General features: G+C 40.5%; 1 protein-coding gene across 1 annotated transcript in view; it reads left to right on the forward strand.

The window, feature by feature from the left end:
- LOC104947998 (cortactin-binding protein 2-like) overlaps nt 1-25432 on the forward strand; it is a 94234-nt gene that overhangs the window by 53221 nt on the left and 15581 nt on the right. Inside the window, exon 2 of the mRNA XM_010774138.1 lies at nt 2483-2713. Coding sequence (XP_010772440.1) covers nt 2483-2713 — 231 coding nt within the window. The remainder of the gene's footprint in view (nt 1-2482; nt 2714-25432) is intronic.

A 25432-nucleotide genomic window follows, 5' to 3' on the forward strand; every position in this document is an offset into this window, starting at 1 on the left:
GTGTGGTCGTCGTCGTACGTCGTCGTCGTCGTCGTCGTACGTACGTACGTAGTAGTGTGTGTGTGTGTGTGTGTGTGTGTGTGTGTGTGTGTGTGTGTGTGTGTGTGTGTGTGTGTCGTCGCGTACGTCGTCGTCGTCGTACGTACGTCGTACGTACGTGTGTGTGTGTGTGTGTGTGTGTGTGTGTGTGTGTGTGTGTGTGTGTGTGTGTGTGTGTGTGTGTGTGTGTGTGTGTGTGTGTGTGTGTGTGTGTGTGTGTGTGTGTGTGTGTGTGTGTGTGTGTGTGTGTGTGTGTGTGTGTGTGTGTTGTTTGACTCTCCATGTCCTTCTTTGGCAAAGCGACTCTCACACCTTCCCTCCATTCGTTCCTCTTTGTCTCTGCTGTCTCTCACACTTTGGGCTCTTCGTCTTCTCCTCGCCTCCACGTTTCATTTCAATATCTCTGCACGTTATTTTTAAATATTCCTCCTTCTCCAACCTGCTGTTGCTCATAGATATGAATCATTACTTGTTTGATTGAATCTTCTAAAACTGCAGTTGACATTGTGAAACATAAAAGCTGCTTCAAGACCAAACTCTGATGGTTGTTATTCACTTTTTATGAATCAAGTAATTTGGCTTTACGGACTCATTTTAATGACCGTCTGCACCTTTTCACTCTCTGTCTGAAACCAGAGCCCAGTCTGCTCTGATTGGTTAGCTGGCCGGCTCTGTTGTAATTGGTCACCCGCTTAGAGATGTCCCGCCCCTTATCCTATCACGTACAATGTGTTAGAGCGCTAGCCAATAGGAGCATGTGATGTCACTATGTTCCGGAACTTTGGGATTTTCAGCCATTTGCATGCACATATATCACACACTACAGGAAAGGGAAAACTCCATTATGCTGCGTTCACATGCTGTTCGTAAAACCCTTCCTCTCTTGCTTCATCTGCTGAGCGTCGCTTTGTTTACATTCTCCTGGAAGTCAGAGCAGGAAGATGGACGATAAACGTTCGAGCTGCAGCTGTGCAGCGACATGCTTTCAGTCATGGTGGCAGTTTGCAGTCAGGCCACGCTCATTTATGTGGGACTGGAATAATATCTGGCCTATAAACAGACACTAGAATGTTAATGGGCTTTGAAACTGTGTTATTTTGAACAAGCACTTGCTATATTCGTTAACTAGTATTTGGTGCAAGTGCATTAGCAAACTAGAATATGTAGCAGGTCAGGTCATGGTAACAAGTTAGCTAACATGGGCTAATGCCAGTAGTTTAACCACCCTAGCTAAACAATAAGTTGTGTATGTATGTTGTATTTTGTCAGTCAATGTGTGTTGAGTGTTGATTGCAAGCAGACTTGTTTAATTTCCCCATTTAATTCAAGTTGAATCATGTCAATGCATCAGTCATTAGACCTAGCTGACAACACTGAAGCTACGTTGCAGCCAAGTGCTAACTTTTCGGTATTTTCAGAACAACACGAGATAAAAGGGATTCATTGTGTACGCCTGGAAGTTTCGTTAACGTCCGCAATATCTAGTTAAATCTCATTTGTTTGAGGGCTTAGCAAGTGCTCTGTCGAGGAGCAGTATGGAAACTATAATACACGGTCAGTCTGAGGTCTATTTTATCCTGATTCAACACCAGCCTCCCCTCTTTGTGTGCGTGTGCGTGTGCGTGTGTGTGTGTGTGTGTGTGTGTGTGTGTGTGTGTGTGTGTGTGTGTGTGTGTGTGTGTGTGTGTGTGTGTGTGTGTAACCTGAGATGTGTGTGTGTGTGCGTGCTGAGAGGCAGTGGAGTCAGGCAGGCGGGCTCTCAGCGGTCAGTGGTGGGGGTTTCAGGGTCCTCACACTGATGGGAAAGATTCAAAATTCAATATTCTTGTTCTCACATCCACATTAGCTACAACACAGAAAGTCTTTAAGTCCCAGGCTCCTATTACAGCGCAACATACTTTAGATATTGAAAACAAAAGTATGTCTGTATCTCATTCCTCATTTAAACGTGTTTGTCCTAATTGGTAATGAGTTATTTTTTCCTTCCTCGTATTGAAATGGCTTTTCGAGCCCTGGAGGCTTCAAATATACCCTGTATTTTATATTTTATGTAATGTAAATGTTTTGCATTTCCTTCCTCATCTCACCCTCAGATAATTTTGGGACTCTTTGGTGTGTGTTCAAATGTACTTTAGAGTAAATGTAACGAAGGAAAACACATTTAAACTAAAACAACGATATCTATTACTGATGCAACACTTTACATTGCATTACATCGCACTGTATGAAGTAGAGCATGCAACTTGATATTTCAAAATGAAATTATTTCTAAGATTGATATATTTATAAATTTTTTAAGGCTTTTAATTTTGTTCTGTGTTTCGTTTTAAGTCTTATGTAATAAAATATGATTTATGCCCCAACATAGGGTCTAACTTGAGTCAAAATGAATGTCTTTGATCTATATATTTAATCTAAATGTCCTCTCCTCTCTCTCCTCCAGGCCCAGAGGAAGGAGGTGTTCCTGCAGGAGCGATACGGTCACTACAGCCTGACGGACCCCTTCCTGGCTCTGCAGAGGGACTTTGAGTCGGGGGTCCCTGGAGGAGACGCTGAGCGGCGGCCCCTGGGCTCCAGCCCCATCTCCGTGCTGGAGGCCGTCATGGCGCACTGCAGGAAGATGCAGGAGCGCATGTCGGCTCAGCTGGCCGCCGCCGAGAGCCGCCAGAAGAGGGTAAGAGAGAGAGAGAGAGAGAGAGGAAGAGGGTAAGAGAGAGAGAGAGGAGAGGGAAGAGGAATAAATAAGATAAGATACGATAACACTTTAATGAAGTCTGAAATGTGACCTGCATCACAGCAGCTCCATGTGTAACATCAACATGGACAAATATCAAGAAGACACAATGTTTGCGTTGCAGCCTAAAAAGACAAGTCATTGTACATTAGAGAAATTAAAAGACTCGAAATAAACAAGTCGAGTCAAAGTCAACTTTATCGGTAATCTTTCAGTTTGTGTGTACAGACAGAGAGATCGAAATACCGTTTCCCACAACCCCAAATACAAAAACAAATATATATTTAAAAATATGTAAACACCTATTCTTTAGTGCAAGACTGTCCATAGCAGCGTAACAAGTGTCTGGTGCTGGATTTGAGTGTCTGAGTGCGTGGGGTGTTAAATTCAGTGTTAAATTGCTTGAAATCACAGGACAAGATGTTTCTCTCAGCTTTAAACCACTGCTAGAGTCAATGTGTGGGACTCCGGGTAATATTATGAATACAAACATCATTTGGTTGCCTGGGGGGGTTTTCTTGTTTGTGTGTTGAGAGTGGGCACACACATTTCAGATTGAAAAAAGTATGCAACAGTACGTGTCTGTAGACATTTTAATTTGTCTCTTATTTTACACATTTCTCTTTTAGATTTCTGGTGCAGAGAGCAACACGTCTTCTTGCCTTTTTCATACAAAATGAAAGGCAAGAAACGTGTGGTCTTGCAGGATTTAGGGGGTTTCTCTACATGTTTTCATAAAGTCCATATGTGCCGCTTTCTGACAGGCAGGACTAAAGACTTCATGCATGTAGTATTAAAGAGTTACACTTTGTATTTTCTCTGTTTCCAGGTTGTGTGGTGTGAGTGGGAACGGAAAATATGACAGTTTTGTGATAAATGTTCTCATTAAAAATGTGATTTGGATTTTCTCACATTAGTACATTTACATAGTGTTTAAAAGCAAAGCATGCAGTGTGGGAGAATGAATGTCTTTGAGATAGACGTACGGAGTATTCATTTATTGAGGCGCATAAAGAGGCAGATGTTCTTCGACTGCCTCCAAACTCATCTATCATTTCCCATCATCATTAATCCCTTATTGGCTCGTATATCACGCGTTAATCTCTGAGCGGGGGGGGGGGACGACGACGACTCAGCATCAGTTCATAAAGGCTTCATGTTTGAGAGGGAAGGTCTACCTGCTGCTGCTGAGAGAGGAACGACACTCAAACAGGAATATATACTTTATTTAAAGTGGACCTATCATGCTATATTTGAATAATATAGTGTAGGACCATACCTATAAGGCATATATATGCTTTTTATTTTTCAAAATACCAAACAGATCATGCATTTTAGCCATTCCTCATTTCGCTCAATGTAACACTGTCTTTGCATGGGCTGATTCTGTGAGAACAGCACCACCTACAGGCCTGGCATATGTACTACAGCGTCTCCAGCGCTTTCCAACGGCAATGTCCGTGACTGTCTCCTCCTGATTGGTGGAGTTGGCCCAATAGCCGTAGCGCCACTTCTGTGACGTCATAGAAGTGTTCAAATCTGGATCAGTCTGTATCAGATCCGTTGCAGCCCCTTTTTAAGCGATTTGGGTATGGAGGAAAATAGAGAGGGTTGTGTTTTCTGACACTTGGTGAGTTCCCTGGAACACCGGGGACACATGTTCATGTAGAAAAGACGTACAAAAGTGCATTTTGATGATAGGTCCCCTTATGGTGACTTGTTTTTACCTGTTACTTAAACTTTCATTTCAATCGTCCAGGTTAATTTATCAAACATCTAAACTTCTACCCTTTGTTGAGTTGAATGTCAATAACAGATAACAGACATTGTATCAGTGTGGGTACTTTGCCCCGAACCCTACGCCAAGGGACGGGCCCGGAATAACTGGACAGGAGGGCCGTGTGGGTGGAGACACCTATGCACGACGAACCAAGCAGAAAGACGGTCCTACGTCCGGTGTTGCCTCCTCATGTTTTTTTTTCCCGGACCCGAGCGGTCTTCTCACTCCCACCGGGTAACCTAAGTTTTTATTTCACTACACAATCTTTTCAGGTGGCACACCTCGCGCGATAAGTTATTCCTTTTGGTACCGTCCCTACCCGCGGGAAGTCCACGAACAACGTAATCGCACGGAAGTGCTCCGCAATATACGTATCAGTCCCGAAGGACAGCGGAGGTAGGAAGTAGAGCGGACGGTGCGACAGTCAGTCCTGTACACATCTTTTCTTTCGGTCGAGACACACCCAGCGTCCGTAAGACCGACCAGTTATAGAGAGCGATACAAAAGGGTGGGACTAAAAATACAAACCAGCAAGACCGGTCCGGACCCAACCCTTCATCCACCTCATTGTTATGAAACAATGACATGAATCTCATGTAACAAGGCCAAAGTCACTGAAATGGACGTCATGAACAAATGACTGCTGAATAAAGTTGAAGATGTACAACTTGTGGTTTAGGGAAATTAGAAAAAAGATAAGAATGGTACCCAACTTGGGGGTTATCTGGACACTGAAAGATGAAGAAATGTACAACTTGAGTTTATTGGGGACATGAAAGATAAGCAGATGTACAAACTTTGGTCTTTATGGACCATGAAGTGAAGAATTGTACAACTAAGTTCTATGGAACATGAAAGAAATGATAAGAGAATGTAACAAACTGGTTGGAATGCAAGTGAGAATGTAAAACTTGTGTTTATGGACTGAAAATGCAGAATGGTAAAACTTTGAGTTTATGGACTGAAAGATGGAAAGGAGTGTACACCTTGTGTCTTATGGACATGGAAAGATAAGAGTGGTTTAAAGGGGTTTTGTCCGACCAAGGAAATAAAACCTTACAACACAAATCAACCGCCTAGTTACATAGTCAACGTCCATCTCAGAAACGAACGATATCCGATTGGTGCTAGACTAATAGGGTCTGTTAAGTGGTACAGCAAGAGATTCTCGTTCTCCCTGGTTACTCTTGCAACACGTACACACCGCAACCAAGTCCGTCACCACGGCACACGTAACGTGTACGGTGAACCAAGACACTTATACACCCTCACTTCCACACACGACACATCACAACACGACACAATTTCTCTTCTCAAAAGTGTATCTTATGTGTAGAGCGTTCGGGTGAGCATATATGAACTCATATATCATACATATCGTCAGAAGATGATATGGTCTCATAAATTATTGTAGTGCCCTATCATCTTCCGCCTTACTTCGTCGCTTATACTCTACAGCCCTAACGTACAAACACGTCACTAACGTCAGCGTTCATTCCAGAGTCAGAGAGAGACTCTGATACTCCCGAGGTGTCTCCTCCACACAGTCGATGCAGATGGACACTTCCATAAATCATTAACAAAGAATCATTCTTCTCGATATTCATTGGTCCTTAGAGCCGTGACGTCTCGACCACAGTATGTTCTACCGTAGGCTCCTGTTTTCTCCCCGGTCCGCGAAACCCAATATCAACTTGTGCCAGACGTACTTTTGTGGTATCGCTATGAAGATCTGCACAACTTCCAATACTTGTGCCGAGTATGAGGAGTCACCACTCTTCACCTTTGCAGGTCATTTATACTTAATGGATCAGCCGTTTGTTTGTCACCCTGTGTCTTAGGGTGTACATACGAACCAGCGACTCGGGTCGCATTACGAAGGGCACTGCAGTAAGGTGAGGTACCTTTGTAAACTTCAAACGTTATTTATGACAACAGCCGACACAACAAAACGTGAACGCTGCCTTTGCTAGTCGTGACTGCAATTGAAGTCCATGGGATTCCGTAAAACCAACACAGTTGATCTGACTAGGGGGAGATCTTTGGTCTCGGTACCGCTACTAACGGTAGCGATATAACTTCTGATAATCCAACAGATTATTATGACACGAGTAGTAGTCGTAGTAGTAGTCACCCTCCAGGTCACAATTCTATACAGTTCCATAACTTTACGTAAGACGGTCACAATAGACACTCGTATAGTGATCGTTAGGAGGTTTTTCCGCACAGTCCGAGTAGACCCTTTTGATCGACGGTTAGCGGTTCGGCACAAGGGTATTACCACATGTTGAGTACCGTTGGGTGCATTCTTTTTATGTAATTTCTCTACGACATTTTGTGACCAAGACTGGTGCTTCCCAGGGTTTGGGTGTGTTGCCCAGCGGTTTCGGCAGCCTGTAAAACTAAAATGTAAATCATTCATGTTGACATTGCGCTAAATGTTAGGTGCTAATACAAATTCATATTACTATGACTGACTTAACAATAGGAAATTATGAAGATTAATAATTCTTCACGTTTTCCTTGACAACTCTAATTAGATGCAAGTTACAAAACAAAGATATATGTTGTGAGGATAGTTTCCATCGACTTTATTATATAGTCATACCAAGACGTCAAACGCTCTGCGGTAAAAATTATAGAAAATTTCCTTTTACATCGTTACTAGAAAGTCGACGTTTTTTTGTTCCTAGAGAATTAGTGTGAAGTAGTTTCGTTGTACAAGTCTAATTACAAACAGTCGCGAGTGTAGTCGTTGATTTGAGTGGTGTACAAAGAGTCTTACTTCGGAAACATACATGGCGTACCACAAGTAGTCCGAATTGTTGGCGAACTCGGCTTCATGTAAAGAAACTTTAAATCGTAATTGCACAGCTACGCTGGTACAATACATTCGGGTAACTCGTGGACCACTTACTTTTGCACGAAACTAGCAACTGTAAAGCAACATAAGCCGGCTAGTCACACCCTATGCCATACAAGCTACGAGTAGGACTCACTGGTGTTTGACTTTCTAAAACTCTTTTTCTGGGTGCACTGAGATGGTGCTTCTCGAACAGGCCTCGGACTAATAACTGGTAGGCGCCAGTCTTCCACCTCTTCACGGAAGTCGGGTTAGTAGTGTCGTAGTAGTAGTAGTAGTGCTAGTCGGCAGTAGTAGTAGTAGTGTAGTAGCAGTGCACACCACTCACGTTCTAAGAGGTCGTGGTCCAAACCAGTCCAGTTCAGCCATCGAACCGCTGACGTCGCAACGCCGTCCATGCACCTCCGCCTCGCTGTCGGACTGGCAAACTTCCCCTCTTAAGACCGGACTCCGGCCTTGTGGAGCCTTGCCTGGGACGGACGTGGTCGACGAGCTCCACGCGCCACTCGACCGCATCAGCTCCTACAGGCGAGGTGGTGGCTGTTGACTCGCCAACGTAGCCATACGAGTGGTAGTCCTCCTCCGTCTTCAGTCCCGGCCCCCGGCCTGTTACTGTCTCCTCCGACCAGACCTCATTCTCACTCCTCCACGTCGATGGCAAACTTTTACGGATGAAACGTTACCTGTCTAAGACCGGATGAACCTACAGACCTCCTCTATCCAATATATCCGAGACGGCGCCAACGAAACACTCGTAAGTCTGAAAAGACACATGTGTGAGGAACTGCGGACCTCTGCCGTCGTCATTTCACCAGAGCCTGCCCTCTCCTCCCGTCGCGTACTGCTAAAGTGGAAATTTTTACCCCTTTTACACCGAAAATCTGTCAAAGAGATATGTCCGTTATTTTATTTTTTTTATGGTAAAATCTTACCATTATTTTATAAAAATATAGTCTTTCTCGCTCTTCTATTTTATAGTGTTGTTAATATTATACTTATTTTATTTATATATAAATTACCACATTACATAGTCTAATATATATAATGAAACATTTATATAGCTTTATTTTATATTATATAAATTTAATTTTCTCTGTTAAATCTATATTATTTTATCTTTACAGATACATTATTTACATGAATAAAAATATATATTAATAATCTATATAGAATTGAAATATGGTTATAAAATAAGTAACGTGTAAAAAGAAATGACGAATACCATATATAAAAACAAAATAAACAAACCTCCTGTAAGTAAGGAGGAATTTGAAGATCCAAATAATTTTATAAAAATAAAATAAAGCGTGCTAATTAACTTAATTACTTAAAAAGATATCTCTTTGCAGAGTTTCGGTGTAGGGGGTAAAATTTCNAAAGTCTTGAAAAAATCATGTCAATTTGGTAGCATATCAACACTTATTATTTGTATTTTAAAATCTATTAAATAGCTCCTTCCGGTCACAATTACAAAACATTTCTTGCAAAATAAAGCTTTATATTCCCAGGGGAAAATCCACCAATCAGAGTATTACAGTAACATGCATTACATTTAAGGTTTAACATTAAGTAAGAACTTATTTATGTTACAAACAGCGTCATATTAGACAAAATATAGAAACATCTAGTAACGGTTTAAAAAAAATCAAACTGGTCTAATAATCACAATAAACCAAATTAATGAAATACTGTATATGAGGTGTTAAAGGGGACCTGTGGGAAATTCAAGACTCAAATCCCGTTCCTGTCTACATAAAGGCTCATAGCTGACAATGATATCAGTACAAATGCACTTTGTATACAAAAAGGAAAAAGATCACCTTTAATGCATCGAGCCATCAACACCAAGACTAACATCAGCGACTTGTTCTGTATCTATTGTGTATTTATGAAGCTTAAGTTGATGTTAGATGTGAACTTACTTAAGACTAGAATATTGGGGTGGTTAGGTTTCAGGTTTTTGTCAATTACCGATTTAGGGTGGACAAAATCACCCTGCTACCAAACAAACATAAACTACCAAAGTTAATATCAGATGTTCACTAGTTAATTCTGCTGTTTTAACTGTTCTGTTAAAGTACTTTAAACTGCAAAAAAAAAATGTATGGACTCAATTTACCTATAATATTTATTACTCTGTTAAAAATACCGAATTCAACTCTTTTAAAATAAAGAAAAATGATCTTCAAAATAATATTAGACAACATGGGGTTTTGTCTACCTTTGCCTGATGAAGGTCTGAGGGACACAGTGTGACTTATTTTCATGTTTAAATTCACTTCTTTTTATTTTGACTTAAAGTGGACCTATCATGCTATATTTGAATAATATAGTGTAGGACCATACCTATATAAGGATATTTATACTTTTTATTTTTCCAAACACCAAACAGATCATGCATTTTAGCCATTCCTCATTTCGCTCAATTTAACACTGTCTTTGCATGGGCTGATTCAGTGAGAACAGCACCATCTACAGGTCTGGCATATGAACTACAGCGTCTCCAGCGCTTTCTTTCGAACGGCAAAGTCTGTGGCTGTCTCCTCCTGATTGGTGGAGTTGGCCCAATAGCCGTAGCGCCACTTCTGTGACGTCATAGAAGTGTTCAAATCTGGATCAGTCTGTATCAGTTCCGTTGCAGCCCCTTTTTTAGAGATTTGGGTATGGAGGAAAAAATAGAGAGGGTTGTGTTTTCTGACACTTGGTGAGTTCCCTGGAACACCGGGGACACATGTTCATGTATAAAAGAAGTACAAAAGTGCATTTTGCATGATAGGTCACCTTTAAACTGGGGGAATGTGGCTTTTGAGGCAGTTTCTCTATAATAGAATAAAAATAAAATAAATGCAATAATCAGATGGGATAAAATTAAAATATTTTATATAAACATAAGAAGTTTAAGGAAGTGAAATATCCCAAAACAAATAAATACAAATAAATAAAAAAATATTCAAATATAAGAAGTTAAAGTAAAAATGTGCAATGAAATAAAATATATTATTTATTTTTAATGTATAAAGATAATATATATATAATATTTAGTAAAAAAAGGGAAATAAATAGATATAATAAAATAAGAACATTTCTATAAACATAGTGAAATATCAAAATAAAATAACATAAAATGAAACCAATATATATTCAAAGATAATCATTTAAAATAAAATGTCCAATACAATATTTAATAAAATAAAAGTATTAATGCAAACATAAGAAGTTAAAGTAAGAATGTGCACATACTTCACTATTTGTATTACAATATACTATAATAATTGGCTTAGTTGAATACTCGATTCTGATTGGTCAATTCAGAACATGTGACACGTTGTTAATGCAGTACAGACAGACCGCTGTCATTCACTTATTGACTGTTGTTTTCCTTGTTTATGTGGTTTTTGCATGGTTATGCGTCGCGTCGGGCTCCTGATCTGCCTGTCGGATGTTCTTTTCCCCATAATGACCGCCTCGCTGCACATGATCACTTACTTAATACGTGTGTGTTGATCTGATAGAGAAGCTACAGTTCATTGTCTGTGTATAGAAATATCTGCTTGTTTGCTGGTGGAAGAGGATGACGAGCATCTTGCATCAGCCTGTGATCTCAGAGGAAAAACAAGGCTTCTTTATTTGTGTAGCACCACGGTTCAAATTGCTTCACATAAGGGAGTCAATGCATCACAGTGACATTTAAAAAACACAGTGAAAAAAAGCTTCAAAAAGTTCTTAGACGTTACATTATATCTGTTAGTCTGCCTCTGAAGCTGCTGCACAGCTCCATGACATTTATCTAAGCCGTGGGATCTAATTTAATCCGATCCTCCGACTCAAAGATTGATTTGAGTTCACCCTGTAATGAGAGGGAACACTTCTATTCTCATTGGATTTACAAACAAAAGCCAAAGCAAGGGAAAAGTCTGTGAAAGAGAAATATTGAAAAGCTTGTGTTTCATTTTTCTGAACATCGGTTTTTGATTTGAAAAGCATTAAAGTGACATTTTTGGGGCATTGCACACAATAAGCTGTTGGGAATTTGAGGCGAACATGGTAGATGTTCTGTTTGTTTAATATCAGTGTAGGAATAGGATGACGGGAGAACCAGACTCACATGTGTGTTGTCAGGGTTACTTAGCGCCATCAATACAGATATTTGCTTTAAAAAAACACATTTTCTGCTGATTTGTTTCTTGGTTGCAAGTCATACTAAGTTTTCACCGCTTGGACTTTTTTGAGAGGCTCATCTCCAAAAATATGATTATTTATTATTACTCCAACATTTTCATTCAGAATTATATTTTCACATAATTTCCCTTCATCAAATATTTGTTGACTGCAATTTTGGATATTGCACGAGTCCATATTGTGATCAATTATCATTTTTTGTTGAATTTTCTTTTTTTATAATGATCTTTATACGTTTTTGTAATATAATTGTATTTGTTTTATTACTAACTTTATTACTCTTTCATAAATATATATTTGTTCAATTTTTTTTATTATGATTATTGTGTCAGTGTGTCTCCCCTATTTCTACACTCACCTTTAATCCTAAAAATATAGGGGGGAACATTTGAAAAGTTCTGAAAATCTTGCTTTTTAAATTGCAGCTCGTTCTCCATCATGACTTCAAACAGCAATCAGAAATGAAACGACTTGAGACGAGAGAGTTTCCCTTCCTTTGACCCTGAAATGTGTGTAAAAGTAGAGCCAGCCTCCCCTCCTCAGCACAGCTGTACTCCCCACAGCTGTACTTCACTCTAAACATCATGGATTTGTAGGAACCTATGATGCAACAGCAAACCAACTCATATGCTGCGTGCCCTCAGAGGGTCTCCGGGTTGCCGGGTAGAGTGAATTCAACCGGATTGTCCGTGCTATCTTTATCCCCTCCATCCGGTCGCAGTCTCGCTCCTCGTTCTCCCGTGAGTAAGCTGTTGAATTATCCATGAGGCAAGCTGCAGGCAGTTATACGTAACACAAGCTCAATGGGCTTATATGCATAATGAACACGCCCCCACTCCTCCGCAGGAAGCAGACACACTGTATTTGTGAGTGAGTTTTTGGGGGGTAAACACACTGCCAAAGTGTTTGAGGCTGCATTTCGATGTAAGGTCACGACCGCCGCTGCTGAAATTGCTTTTTCTTAAAATAGTCCCCAGGCTTCCTCCTTCTTTCAGCCCTGTTATGTAATGTTTGGGCTATTTCCTTTCTGTTAGTATACGCACATGTTTAAATGTATTCAAATCTCAAAGATTCACGATCTTGTCACAAAACATAGACATGGAGAACTGTCGGCCTATGTAAGACAGGAGTAATACAAGGTGCCTATACCTGATGAGATGTGAGACAGGAGTAATACAAGTGTGCCTATACCTGATGAGATGTGAGACAGGAGTAATACAAGGTGCCTATACCTGATGAGATGTGAGACAGGAGTAATACAGTGTGCCTATACCTGATGAGATGTGAGACAGGAGTAGGGTTGCAAAATTCCGGCAATTTCCAAAGATGTAAACTTTCCATGGGAATTAACGGGAATTTTTGGGAATAAACGGGAATAAACTGGGAATTTTCAAAATTGAAGGTTGGCTCTTCGTAGGGAACTTAAATATAGTTGGGGAAATTAGCATAATCTTGACTAAAACAAACAGATACCATTCAAGTACACTTGAATATCCATGCCATTCCTTCATCACATGCACATAGCACGCTGCTTACTGCATGGCTATTGAGACCACACCCCCTACAGGCACTGTGCATTCCTCCATCACATGCACACATGATTTATAGAAGTAATATTTAACTCAACATTCATGTTTTTGTTCTTCAATGAAACAAATGATTGTTCAATAAAATAATTTTAAAAAAACTAAACAATATGGAATATTTCCAAAATTCCCCAGCTTAACTTCCCATTGAAATTTACCTGAAACTTACGAACTGTTCCGCCCCTTTGCAACCCTAGACAGGAGTAATACGATGTCTTGCTGAGAAATGTCTATATCAAAATGACTCATCTTTAGATAAAGAAGCTTACTGGTGTGACTGAGAGGGAGTTTGATCGTCTTTCAACCAGAACATTGTGGGTTCGATCCCAACCCCAGTCAACATGTCGATGTATCCTTGGGCAAGATACTGAACCCTGAGTTGCTCCTAATGGCCAACGGTGTGTGTGAGTGTGTGAGTGTTAGCTTCCCTAGAGTAAGTGGTACTATATGAACGAGGTGTGAATGGGTGGATGACTCGTAGTATTTAAAGCGCTTTGAGGGTTCGAAAAGACTGGATAAATGCTATATAAGTACAGTTTATTTACTATTGCTGTCCTCCTTGATCAAGCTTTAATAAAATCTTCTAGTTTAAAAAAAATCAGTCTCCAGTTTCAAGCATCCTCAGTTTTTTCTACGTTATTGCTTTGAACATTTCCCAAAGTTCCCCCGGCCTGAAACACCTCCATTGGACTCCTTTGTTTACTTCTGTCTCTAAGGATATTACTTTTTTAACACTAGCGCTCCAACACATTGTACGTGATAGGCTAAGGGGCGGGACATCTCTAAGTGGTTGACCAATCACAACAGAGCCGGCCAGATAACCAATCAGAGCAGACTGGGCTCTGGTTTCAGACAGAGGGTGAAAAGAGGTGCTGCAGCACAGGCAGTATGAGAACAATAAAGAGCTTTGTGAACATTAAAGCATGGAGACATGTCACAGAAGAGACACTACATACTGATATACACCTGAACATCAGCAGGAGAGGACTCTTTAAAGTAGAGACACTACATACTGATATACACCTGAANCCTAATTGTGGACTAAACAAACGTCTATGATCAAAGGGGGGAAAAGCGGGTAAAACTACTGGCCTGGAGAGTAAAGCAAATGCAGCAGAAGAAATATCCAGGTATAAAATTTCAGGATTCTGGCTGGCAACTTTAACTGTGACCCAAAAGGGATAATTAATCATTTTAGAGACTTTTTGTTAAATCAGTTACAATCAGCAATACACAGAAAACAGGAGCCTCAGAGCATTTCCTAAACAGGCTACAGTTTTCATTGCTCTGTCAGATGATGAAAAGGCAAAACTAGGATAGTCAATTGACCAATAGGCCGACCTTTTGTGAAGCTATAGGGAATAATTCACAGCGGGCGATGGATAAATATCTCCCTCAAGTTATTTGTTTTGATGTCAACAAGGTATTTTTGCAAATAACACAGGGATTTCACAACAATCAGAAGAGTTTTAAATATATACATGAGAACAACATAAACGCGAGGGACACTGCAATGCTTTCAGTAGATGCATGTCAAGCAATTTGGATTGAGGTTTGAAATGGATTATCATTTTTTGAAGTACTTCCAAAGATTTCGGGTTTGGTGAAACCCTTTTACTGAAATGGATTCAACTGCTATACCCAACCCACCGCTTGATGATCCTAACTAACAACACTTATTCTCTGCACCCCTTTAATTTAAGAGAGGGATATCTACCCGAACAGGGTTGCCCTCTGTCTCCACTGCTATTTACATTAGCAATGAACCTTTAGCTATGGCTGTTAGAGCACATACAGAATTATCAGGCATTACTCTATGGGGGATGAACATCGCATTTCTTTATACGCAAGATGATATAATATTTTTCGTGACAAATATAAACATTTAGTATTCCCAATTAATGAGCGTATAAAATAATTTGGTTGAATTTTCTGGATTAAACGAAATTAATAACTTCTAAAATCCGTGTTGATGTTTCTGAATGAACAAGAGAGACACCAGTCCATAGTGATACTCCATTTATGACAACAACTTGACAGGTTTCAGATGTGTGGGGTTTGTTAAATCCTCCGGAACTCAGACACATAGTTTCAGCTAATCTATGATCCCCTGGTAGGACGGGTGACTGAAAAACTTAATCGCTGGTTCCAACTTGCCTATTATCTATGATCGGACGACATAAATCTAAAATGACCATCCTACCTCCATTTTTTATATTATTTTCACACGCTTTCCTGCCCACTTACCAAATATGTTCTACGAAAAGCTTACAAAATTATTTACTCAATTCATTCTTGAACAACTCAGAAAAGCCCGACTCTGTCTTTAAAACTATTAATACTACCTTATGAGAGGGGGGTCTTCAATTCCCTAATCTTAAAATGGTAATTATATGGCTGCTCAACTAAACTACAGCTTCATATTGTTTAATGACAACAAACACCCCGACTTGGGTTTAAGATTAGAGCAGACATCAACTCCAATATCCAGATCTGACATTACAATATTATCTTTTACTCTTCAGATATTTAAGACATTGAAGAAACGTTAAACAAAAACCCTTTTCTTTTAAGAATACTGATTCTCAGTTTGGTATTGCTGCCACACAACATGTAGGCGACACACCTATGCTTGTCTCCAATTACTCCTGTTTGGGCGTAATGAAGCAGTTTCACCTGGAAAAATGAGATGGAGGATTTAAATCATGGAATTACAAAAGGCCTTCAGAAAATGATGGATCTATATACCAGACGGAGTTTTTGCTTTCTTTTGATCAGCTATGGAATCCCTTAAAACCTTTTTTAATATTTTAAACAAGTTAAAAAGTTAACATGTCCATCCATCCATCCTCCATCCATCATCCCTTCTTCTCCCGCTATCCGTGGTCGGGTCGCGGAGGTAGCGAGTTCCAGCAGAGAGCCCCAAACTTTCTTTCCCTGGCCCATCACCAGCTCTGACTGGGGATCCCCAAGGCGCTCCAGGGCCACGAAGAGATATAATCCCTCCACCTGGTCCTAGGTCTACCCCTCGGTTCTATTCCCAGGCTCGACGTGCCTGGAACACCTCCCTAGGGAGGGCGCCCAAGTGGCATCCTTAACTAGGTAACTTGGCTGGGGCTCCGTAACTAGGGTGCCCGAGCCACCTCAACTGGCTTCTTTCGAACGTCACAACGATGCGGTTAAGGGACTTGCAGTACCGCTCCCGGCTGCTCCGATTCTCCGGCCCACTCCACTCCATTTTCCCTCACTCGAGGAACAAGACCCCGAGATACTTAACTCCTTCACTTGGGGTAGCTCATTCCCTTCCTGGAGTGACAGTCCCATCGGTTTCCTGCTGGAGAACCATGCCCTGCAGATTTGGGAGGTTTGCTGATCCTCATCCAGGGCCGCTTTCCACTCGGTTGCGGACGATCCAGTGAGTGCTGAAAGCTGCAGACCGGATGAAGCCAATCAGAACCACATAATCTGCAAAATAGCGTGGTGCAATCCTTGTCCACGAACTGCGACCCCCTCCCCAGACTACGCTCGAATCCGATCCATGTATTTACAACAGGATTGAGTGACAAAGCGCAGCCCTGGCGGAGGCCCCAACCCTCACCTGAATGGCGTCCGACTACTGCCGAGGGCCCGGACCACGCTCTCGCTCTTGGGGTATGAGATTGGATGGCCCTGAGTAGAGGACCCCTCACCCATTACCCTGCAGCACCTCCCATAAGTTAAACTCCCTGGGAACCCGGTCATACGGCCTTCTTCCAAGTCTACAAACACATGTAGACCGATAAGCGTACTCCCAGTGGCCCCCTCCAGGATCCTTGCGAGAGTAAAAAGCTGATCCGTCGTTCCACGACCAGGACGGAATCCGCATTGTTCCTCCTCAATCTGAGGTTCGACAATCGGCCTGACCCTCCTTTCGAGTACCTTAGAGTAAACTTTCCCAAGTTACAATGTCATCAAAACATAAAACCGATAATGTCCTGACCACCTTTATCGAAACTTGAGGAAATAACACTTGCAAATTTTGGAAGGAAAGGGCCTTGTGTATCTAAAATTCTACAACATGATGGTTGCATTTGGACACTGAATCAGCATTAGATATAATGAAGTGCATGGAAAACGGATATTAAAAGAGAATATTGATGAGGAAGATTGGAATGCTGCTTGCCTAAAAGCACAAAGTCAGGACAATAAATACTAGGTTTCAAATTACTTCACTATAAATAGTTAATGAGAAATGCACATAACTCCTGTCAAACCTTCATCATATGGTCTGCCATATTCCAGATGTCTGCTCTAAGTGTTTGGATGAGAAAGGAAGGAACTTTATTTCATTGTCTTTGTGATGTCCACAATTTCAAATCTTCTGGAAGGATGTTATTACGGTGTCTGTCAGAGATGTTTAACATTAATGTCCCTTTGAATGTCAAACTTTGTGTACTTGGGAATATATCCCAAAGGAACTTCAAACAGACTTCCAAAACAAACCAAGCTTCTGGATTTTGGCCTTCTCCAAGCCAGGAAGCGCTATCGCTTTATGTTGGAAATGTACGGATGCCCCCTCACTGAGGATTTTGGTTGAAGAAACTTTCTGGGAAGAAGTGTGGGTCTAGACAGACTGATTTACATCGCTAAGGGCAAGCGGAAGGACTTTGTTCAGCTCTGGGAGCCATATATGCTTATTATGAGGGACGGGAATGTGGACTGCCTTTGAAAAGAAACTGTGAAATTATTTCAGTTTTATTTATTTTATTTGCAGGCCTATGCTTTTAATACTGGTGCAATGTGAGGGTGTGTGTATGCATGTATGTGTTTGTGATGTACTTTGTTGTTCAATAAGAAAATACCAATGAACATATTGTGAAAAAAAACAATGAATCTTATTTGTACAATCATTATTTTGATCACACTAAGAGTACACATCTATATTTTTACGTTATTCATATGCATGTGTATTGTATACAACATTTATGTTTTAAAGTATTTGAACTATTTGAAAATGAAAACAGCAATTACTTTGATTTATTTTGTTCTTCATTCCTTCATCCTCAGATCAGCTCTGGTCTTCAGGAATGTAGGATTTACTGACCCTGAAAGGTAAGAATTCACACAACTTACACATTAATTCTCTTATGCTGGATAATAGTGGTGCAGGAATGAGTCTTCAAACATTTCACCACATCCGGATCCCTTTTAAACGTGTTTTTGTTAAGACAGCTGAAATAAGGTCTGTTGTTGACACAAGCTAAAGATATTTGAACGTTATTAAAGTTTGTTATATATGTCAGTAAATACCCCAAAGTCTGAAGCTCATATGTGTCATAAGAACATTGGTTGCTAACAATTGACTAAATGAGACTGCAAACTTCATCACACCAAACATTAGCCGCCTTTAGCTTTGTGGTGGTGATACGCAGCCATGTGACTGTGATATAGTTAGTTTATAGGCTAACATTAGCTGTTAGCCTATAACATTAGCTGTGCATTTTAAAGCACTTATGCTTTAAAATGTATATGAGTGTTGTTATCTGGAGATTATCCTGCTGATCAAAACATAAGTATCTCAAACATGTGGTTGCCATGCGATGCTTATTTTCCACAATATAACGTAGTCCAATGAAAAAATCTCATTGCTTTCTGTAGGGTGCACTTGCGATGCAAATTTCAGGGTAAAAAAAAAGTCATCACTGCACCACTCTATTATACCAATACCTGTGTGACAAGATCATTTTGTCAGAAATATCAGACATTGCCAAGCATCAGGTGTACTTTGAAACACAATCATATCATCATCATCATCATCATCTGAAATCAATTACTCTTCCACACCTCTACTACTGATGTAAGAATAAAAATAAGTCATTTTAGGGAAACGATTCATTCCTCTCTCTCTCTCTCTCTCTCTCTGTCAGTCAGCTGACTGTCGCTCGCCCAGGCCTGCTGGAAAGAGAGGCTCGACGTTTGGGAAGGAGCCTTGTCCGAACAGGGAATGAAGATGAAGAAGATGATGATGAAGATGATGACATTATGGACTTGGATGCTTCTGACATCATCTTCACTCCTCTGCTGAGGTCAGACTACACTACTGTCTGTCTAATTACCGTTCTGTCAACTCAAGAGCTGCTGTCAACAATGTGTGTGTGTGTGTGTGTGTGTGTGTGTGTGTGTGTGTGTGTGTGTGACGTGTGTGTGTGTGTGTGTGTGTGTGTGTGTGTGTGTGTGTGTGTAGTCGTTGCAGACCGATGTCCAGAAATGTTGCTGCGGCGACGCCTAGAGTCCAGGGATTCCAGGTGAGTTCATTTATCCATGTTTGAGTGCTTATCTTGAGCCGTGTTAGAAGAACAAGAACAAAAACGAAAAAGAAGAACACTTTTTTTCGTCTACTTTTTGTGTAGGCAGACATTTAAACCATTAAACACATCATATGTCATCACATTTAAACACAATAGAAAATACATTAAAAAGAAAGCAGGTACTCAATGGGGAGAGCTAAATCTATGTTGAATACATATTTAAAATATATAAAATGCTGCATCTGAGCAAGCTGGCTCCAAAATATTGCTGTTTTTGTCATGGTAATAGCACAGTGGGGGGTTGTTAGCTTACATGGTCCACCTCCTGGCCAGTGTTTCCGTGGCAACAGACTAATCAAGGTGACCCAGACATCATTCTCTGCAGCCACAGCCCCAAGAAACTGCTGGAGGATCCTGAGCTGATACATCAAGCATGTCCTGATGTGCCCCAGAAACACTACAAAATAAGTGGCTATTATATCTATCTTCATGTGAGGGGTACGAGTGGTTGAGAATCTGCAGAGAATCCCCACCTGAATCAGCAACTGCTCTCAGACTAACAGAGCTTGATATTGAGTTTCAGCTCATTTCTTCGCTTCCCAGCTGTCTATATACCATGCTCAGTGGCGTAACTATCGACGGTGTAGCCGGTGCAACGCACCGGGGCCCAGAGCCGGCCAGGGGCCCATTAAAAAAAAATAAAAATCTTTAATATATTTTTAAGCCGGTTCGCGCAGTCTTCAAAGTAACCAAGCAACCTAAATAAATGTGTAATTTGTCCAATGACCTTGCTCCCTTTCATGTCATGTGATACCTTTGCGTGATGAGCGAACCGTTTAATCAACCTGTACTGTACTGTACTGTAGCTAGCAGCAGCAAGTTCGGCAGCATTATAAAACATTGAATAGCTTGCATTTATAATGTACAGCAAACCAAAGCGCTGCCGAACTTGCTGCTGCTAGCTACAGTACAGTACAGTACAGGTTGATNACTACTACTACCCAATACGACACACACACACACACACACACACACACACACACACACACACACACACACACACACACACACACACACACACACACACACACACACACACACACACACACACACACACACACACACACACACACACTAACCTCGTATTCTCACAGCTTGGGGCTGAGTTATCTGCAGTGTGAAAGATCTAATGATAAATAATCCTTATCCTCAGAGACTTTATTATATCATTTGATGTCTCTCTCTTTCTTACACACACCGATACAAATCACAACACAACATTCCCAGGACTTCCTAACCCTCCTCTCCTAAATCTCTCTCTCTCACAACAATAGCAGTCACAATAAAAAGAAAGGATTTGACCTCAAATGAAACGCTGGATTTCAGCCAATCTGCCACTGATTGAGATGGACGTTCCTCTAACCTCAGGACACAGTAGCACTTATGTCATGAATTTAACTTTGTGTTTTAAAAAAAAAATAGTCTTTGAAGGGCTCTAGCCTAAATGTTTTTAATTATTTGTATGTTTCTTAAGAGAGGTTAAGGGTCTAAGTGTTTTTTCAACTGAGTGAATTCCGCTTATTGGTTTGTGTTGTAGCATTGATGCTATTGCTAGCTTCATACTAGGCTAATGTTACACTTTTAAAGTAGTACTTTAACCTCTTAAGAAATATGATTATGATGTGTCTTTTCTGATGAGAAGATAAATATCAGCCTTGTTCCCATTAGTAAGAAGCTAAAACAGCATGTGATGCTCAGCATAATAGCTTAGCTAAGCACTGGTGGGATTGTCAGCTCGTATTTGTGCCATAATTAGCTTGATACTAGACTAATGTTACACATTTAAAATAAACATTCAACATCTCGAGAAATATGATTATGCTCAGTCTTTCTGAGCGTGTGATGAGAAGATTGATAACGACCCTGTTCCTATTAATATGAAGCTAACACAGGATGTGCTTTTATTAGCCTTGCATTAAAAACAGTTTGCCTTGCTCGGTCTAATGTTATACAATATGTTATTTACTGAGCTTTAAACATGTTAGTAGACACTTTGGAAAGAGCCAGGCTAGCAGTAACCCTGCCTCTAGGCTTTAAGCTAAGCTAGGCTAATCGAAACATGACATGCTTTGGTGATACTCAGTTATATTTATTAAATAGGACAGTGATAGTTTGTAATGTACCAAATTCAAACAGCTAAATTGAAATGTAATAAAAATGCAACAAAACAATTAAATTCTGACCAGCAACGATATAAAGAAAAGACAAATAAAGCCTTTGAATCACCCTATATATATATCTGCCATTCAGGCTCTACAACACATAAATACAAAAACACACACACACACACACACACACACACACACACACACACACACACACACACACACACACACACAAACACACACACACACAAGCTAACCTATCACAAACAAAGACAAATATAGACAGAAAATCAACACCATGATGCTGCAGGCAAGGCAGGAAATCAAATGGTTTGTCTAAAGGCCAAAGCTGCCAGAGAAGTTCTTTCAATATCTTACCAGAAAACACACTTTTCGAAAGAAAGAAAAACAACAACACAGGACTTCTGAATGATGGGTTACCTGCTGTGTGGCTGGTAGGGGTGAGGAAATACCAAAGCGAGATCTTATTTTAGAGCGTTTTGGTTGTGGTTGGTGGTCACTTGTCACCTTGGGAAGGGCTGCTGTGTGTATTTACCAAAGCCATAGCAGCATATATCACCAGAATGCATGGTTAGATTCTTAGCAGGGCTGCAAGAAATGTCTGTTTAATATCTAAATAATCTGAAAATTCACTTTTTTATGTATCAATTGAATCACAAGTCTCTGTTAATTTAGCAGTGAAGGCCTTGTGTGAAATAACCAGGAGCTTTTATGACCGTCAGAAGAAATTATAACGCTTTTGTGAAATACTTTATTAAGTTTTAGCGAAAGAAAGCAGTGGTCACATTATGTGTTTAATAAAAGAAGCAATTGTTTAAATGCTTATCACCTCCACTAACATTATTACAGACAAACCAAGGACTAAGAAACTCAGAAAATGTATGAATGAATAAGAAATGTCCGCCCTGATTTCCCAGAGTGCAATGCAACTTATTCCAATTGTTTATTTAGAATATTCACAGCTGTCCTGAACCAGGATGCATGGTTAGATATCTTAGCAGGGCTGTACTTTCTTTATGTGATCTCATGAGTTTACAGCATGTTTTGTAGTGAAGGTGCCCTGCAGAAAAGCTTCACCTACTGTCAGAGAAAGTAATATGATCTTGTGAAAGTTGATAAAGTAAGTAGCGGTGCAACATCACACAGCAAAGACAGTTTGTTCAATATTCTGGAGAAACATTCGACTAAGAAACTCAGAACATTTAACAATGAATACAAAAGTTAAGCTCAGGTTTTCCTTCGAAATTTCAATTAGCTATTTCTGTGTGACCAATCAGCGAAAGAGTTTGAATTGAAAAGTATTCGACAATCAGAAATGTTCAGGACTGCAACCACTCAAGAGTTTCTGAACAATCCTCGATCAGGGGCTTTTTGGGGGTACCATCATGTCCCTAGAAACTTAATTTAGACCCTGGTTCCTGCAATCAAAAAGCAAAAGCTCCTTAAAAAGGTCCCTAGTTCTGGGATAAAGGTCCTGTTGTTAAAAAGGGGTCTTCAGAGACATGCTTTGTATATATCTGAGACCTATGATATATTGATGAAAAACAGTATAAACCTTTAAAGCGACTCAAGGAAGACGAGAGGAGATATTCAGATCATTGGCTGAGAGAAGATTCTAGCTCTTTGCAGACGGATCATTAGCCGCCTGTTAAACGTAGTCAATGAGTTACAAGCTGGAGAGAATGAAAGCAGCAGCGTGTCGTGGGCTGAAGACTGCGATAATGACCTGAAACCTGAAAAACAAACACTCTGAAGTGAACGTCCCCGCAGCCGTCGCCCACTCCCAGATACATTAAGTGTGGGCACTCGCGCAATATATACAAGACGATAGGAAAATACTTTGAAGTCAGAGCAAGTCTGAGCAGCTCCATTTGCAACAACAAGGACAAATATCCAGGACAAAAAGTAAACGGAGATTAAATATGACATTAAAAATCACAATATGTTCAAGATCCTTTAACATTTATATACCGTATATGAGAGCCTCCGATCCAACGCTCTCAGCTCAGGAAATAACTCTTGGTTCAGCTTTTAGCGCATTTTACACCTTTTAGACCCTAATGGTTTAAATAAGTCAAGTGTTCGTCCGGGAAATAAAAAGTTATCCGCTGATTTACAGACTTCTCCTTCCCAAAGTCAATGGGGGAAGTTTTTTTTCGGGAGTTCACGGACTAGAACGGACGTTGTAGTACCACCGTTTGGCCACTAAGGCTTGAGAAAAGCACAAGGAAGTCAATAAGTAACCACATAGTCACCAACGTGGCAAGTATCAGTGGTTGACAGAAGGTTAATGCTCAACCAACAATGTCTCTGGCGTGTCCATATCCTGAAAAGGGGACAGCACCATCCCTACTTCAAACCACTGCACGCTCATTAGATAATTTCCCTTCAGGCTGCTCGGAAAATGTCACACACACACTGGGGATATTCAACCAACACAATCGATCGACTATAAAAGGGCAATAAGAAAGAGAACACATTGAGAAGCTATGATGAAAAAGATTGAAAAAGTCAAACACTCTTCTAATTAAGAGCAGCCGTTACATTTTGGCCAGTTAACAGATGCTTTATTCGCAATGCCAAATAAGTGGTGCCATCGTAGAACAGGTTTTAGTCACGTAATAACAGACGATGCAAGATAACATTTATTCCACAATTATCACCAACATGTAGGTTTTTTTGGATGCCGCTCCAACACATTGTACGTGATAGGCTAAGAGGCGGGACATCTCTAAGCGGTTGACCAATCACAACAGAGCCGACCAGCATTTTCTGTAAAAGAAGGGGAATGTTGTATAAATTACCACATGTTGATGTAGAAGAGACACAGAGAAGAGGGGACACATGTTGATGTAGAAGAGACATGAAGAAGAGGGGACACATGTTGATGTAGAAGAGACATGAAGAAGAGGGGACACATGTTGATGTAGAAGAGACATGAAGAAGAGGGGACACATGTTGATGTAGAAGAGACATGGAGAAGAGGGGACACATGTTGATGTAGAAGAGACATGAAGAAGAGGGGACACATGTTGATGTAGAAGAGACATGAAGAAGAGGGGACACATGTTGATGTAGAAGAGACATGAAGAAGAGGGGACACATGTTGATGTAGAAGAGACATGAAGAAGAGGGGACACATGTTGATGTAGAAGAGACATGAAGAAGAGGGGACACATGTTGATGTAGAAGAGACATGAAGAAGAGGGGACACATGTTGATGTAGAAGAGACATGAAGAAGAGGGGACACATGTTGATGTAGAAGAGACATGAAGAAGAGGGGACACATGTTGATGTAGAAGAGACATGAAGAAGAGGGGACACATGTTGATGTAGAAGAGACATGAAGAAGAGGGGACACATGTTGATGTAGAAGAGACATGAAGAGAAGAGGGAACACATGTTGATGTAGAAGAGACATGAAGAAGAGGGGACACATGTTGATGTAGAAGAGACATGAAGAAGAGGGGACACATGTTGATGTAGAAGAGACATGAAGAAGAGGGGACACATGTAGATGTAGAAGACACATGAAGAAGAGGGGACACATGTTGATGTAGAAGAGACATGGAGAAGAGGGGACACATGTTGATGTAGAAGAGACATGAAGAAGAGGGGACACATGTTGATGTAGAAGAGACATGAAGAAGAGGGGACACATGTTGATGTAGAAGAGAGATGGAGAAGAGGGGACACATGTTGATGTAGAAGAGTTATGAAGAAGGGGGGACACATGTTGATGTAGAAGAGAGATGGAGAAGAGGGGACACATGTTGA

The sequence above is a fragment of the Notothenia coriiceps genome, unplaced genomic scaffold (assembly GCF_000735185.1).
Source record: "Notothenia coriiceps isolate Sejong01 unplaced genomic scaffold, NC01 NC01_scaffold00013590, whole genome shotgun sequence".
In the NCBI taxonomy this organism is placed as follows: domain Eukaryota; kingdom Metazoa; phylum Chordata; class Actinopteri; order Perciformes; family Nototheniidae; genus Notothenia; species Notothenia coriiceps.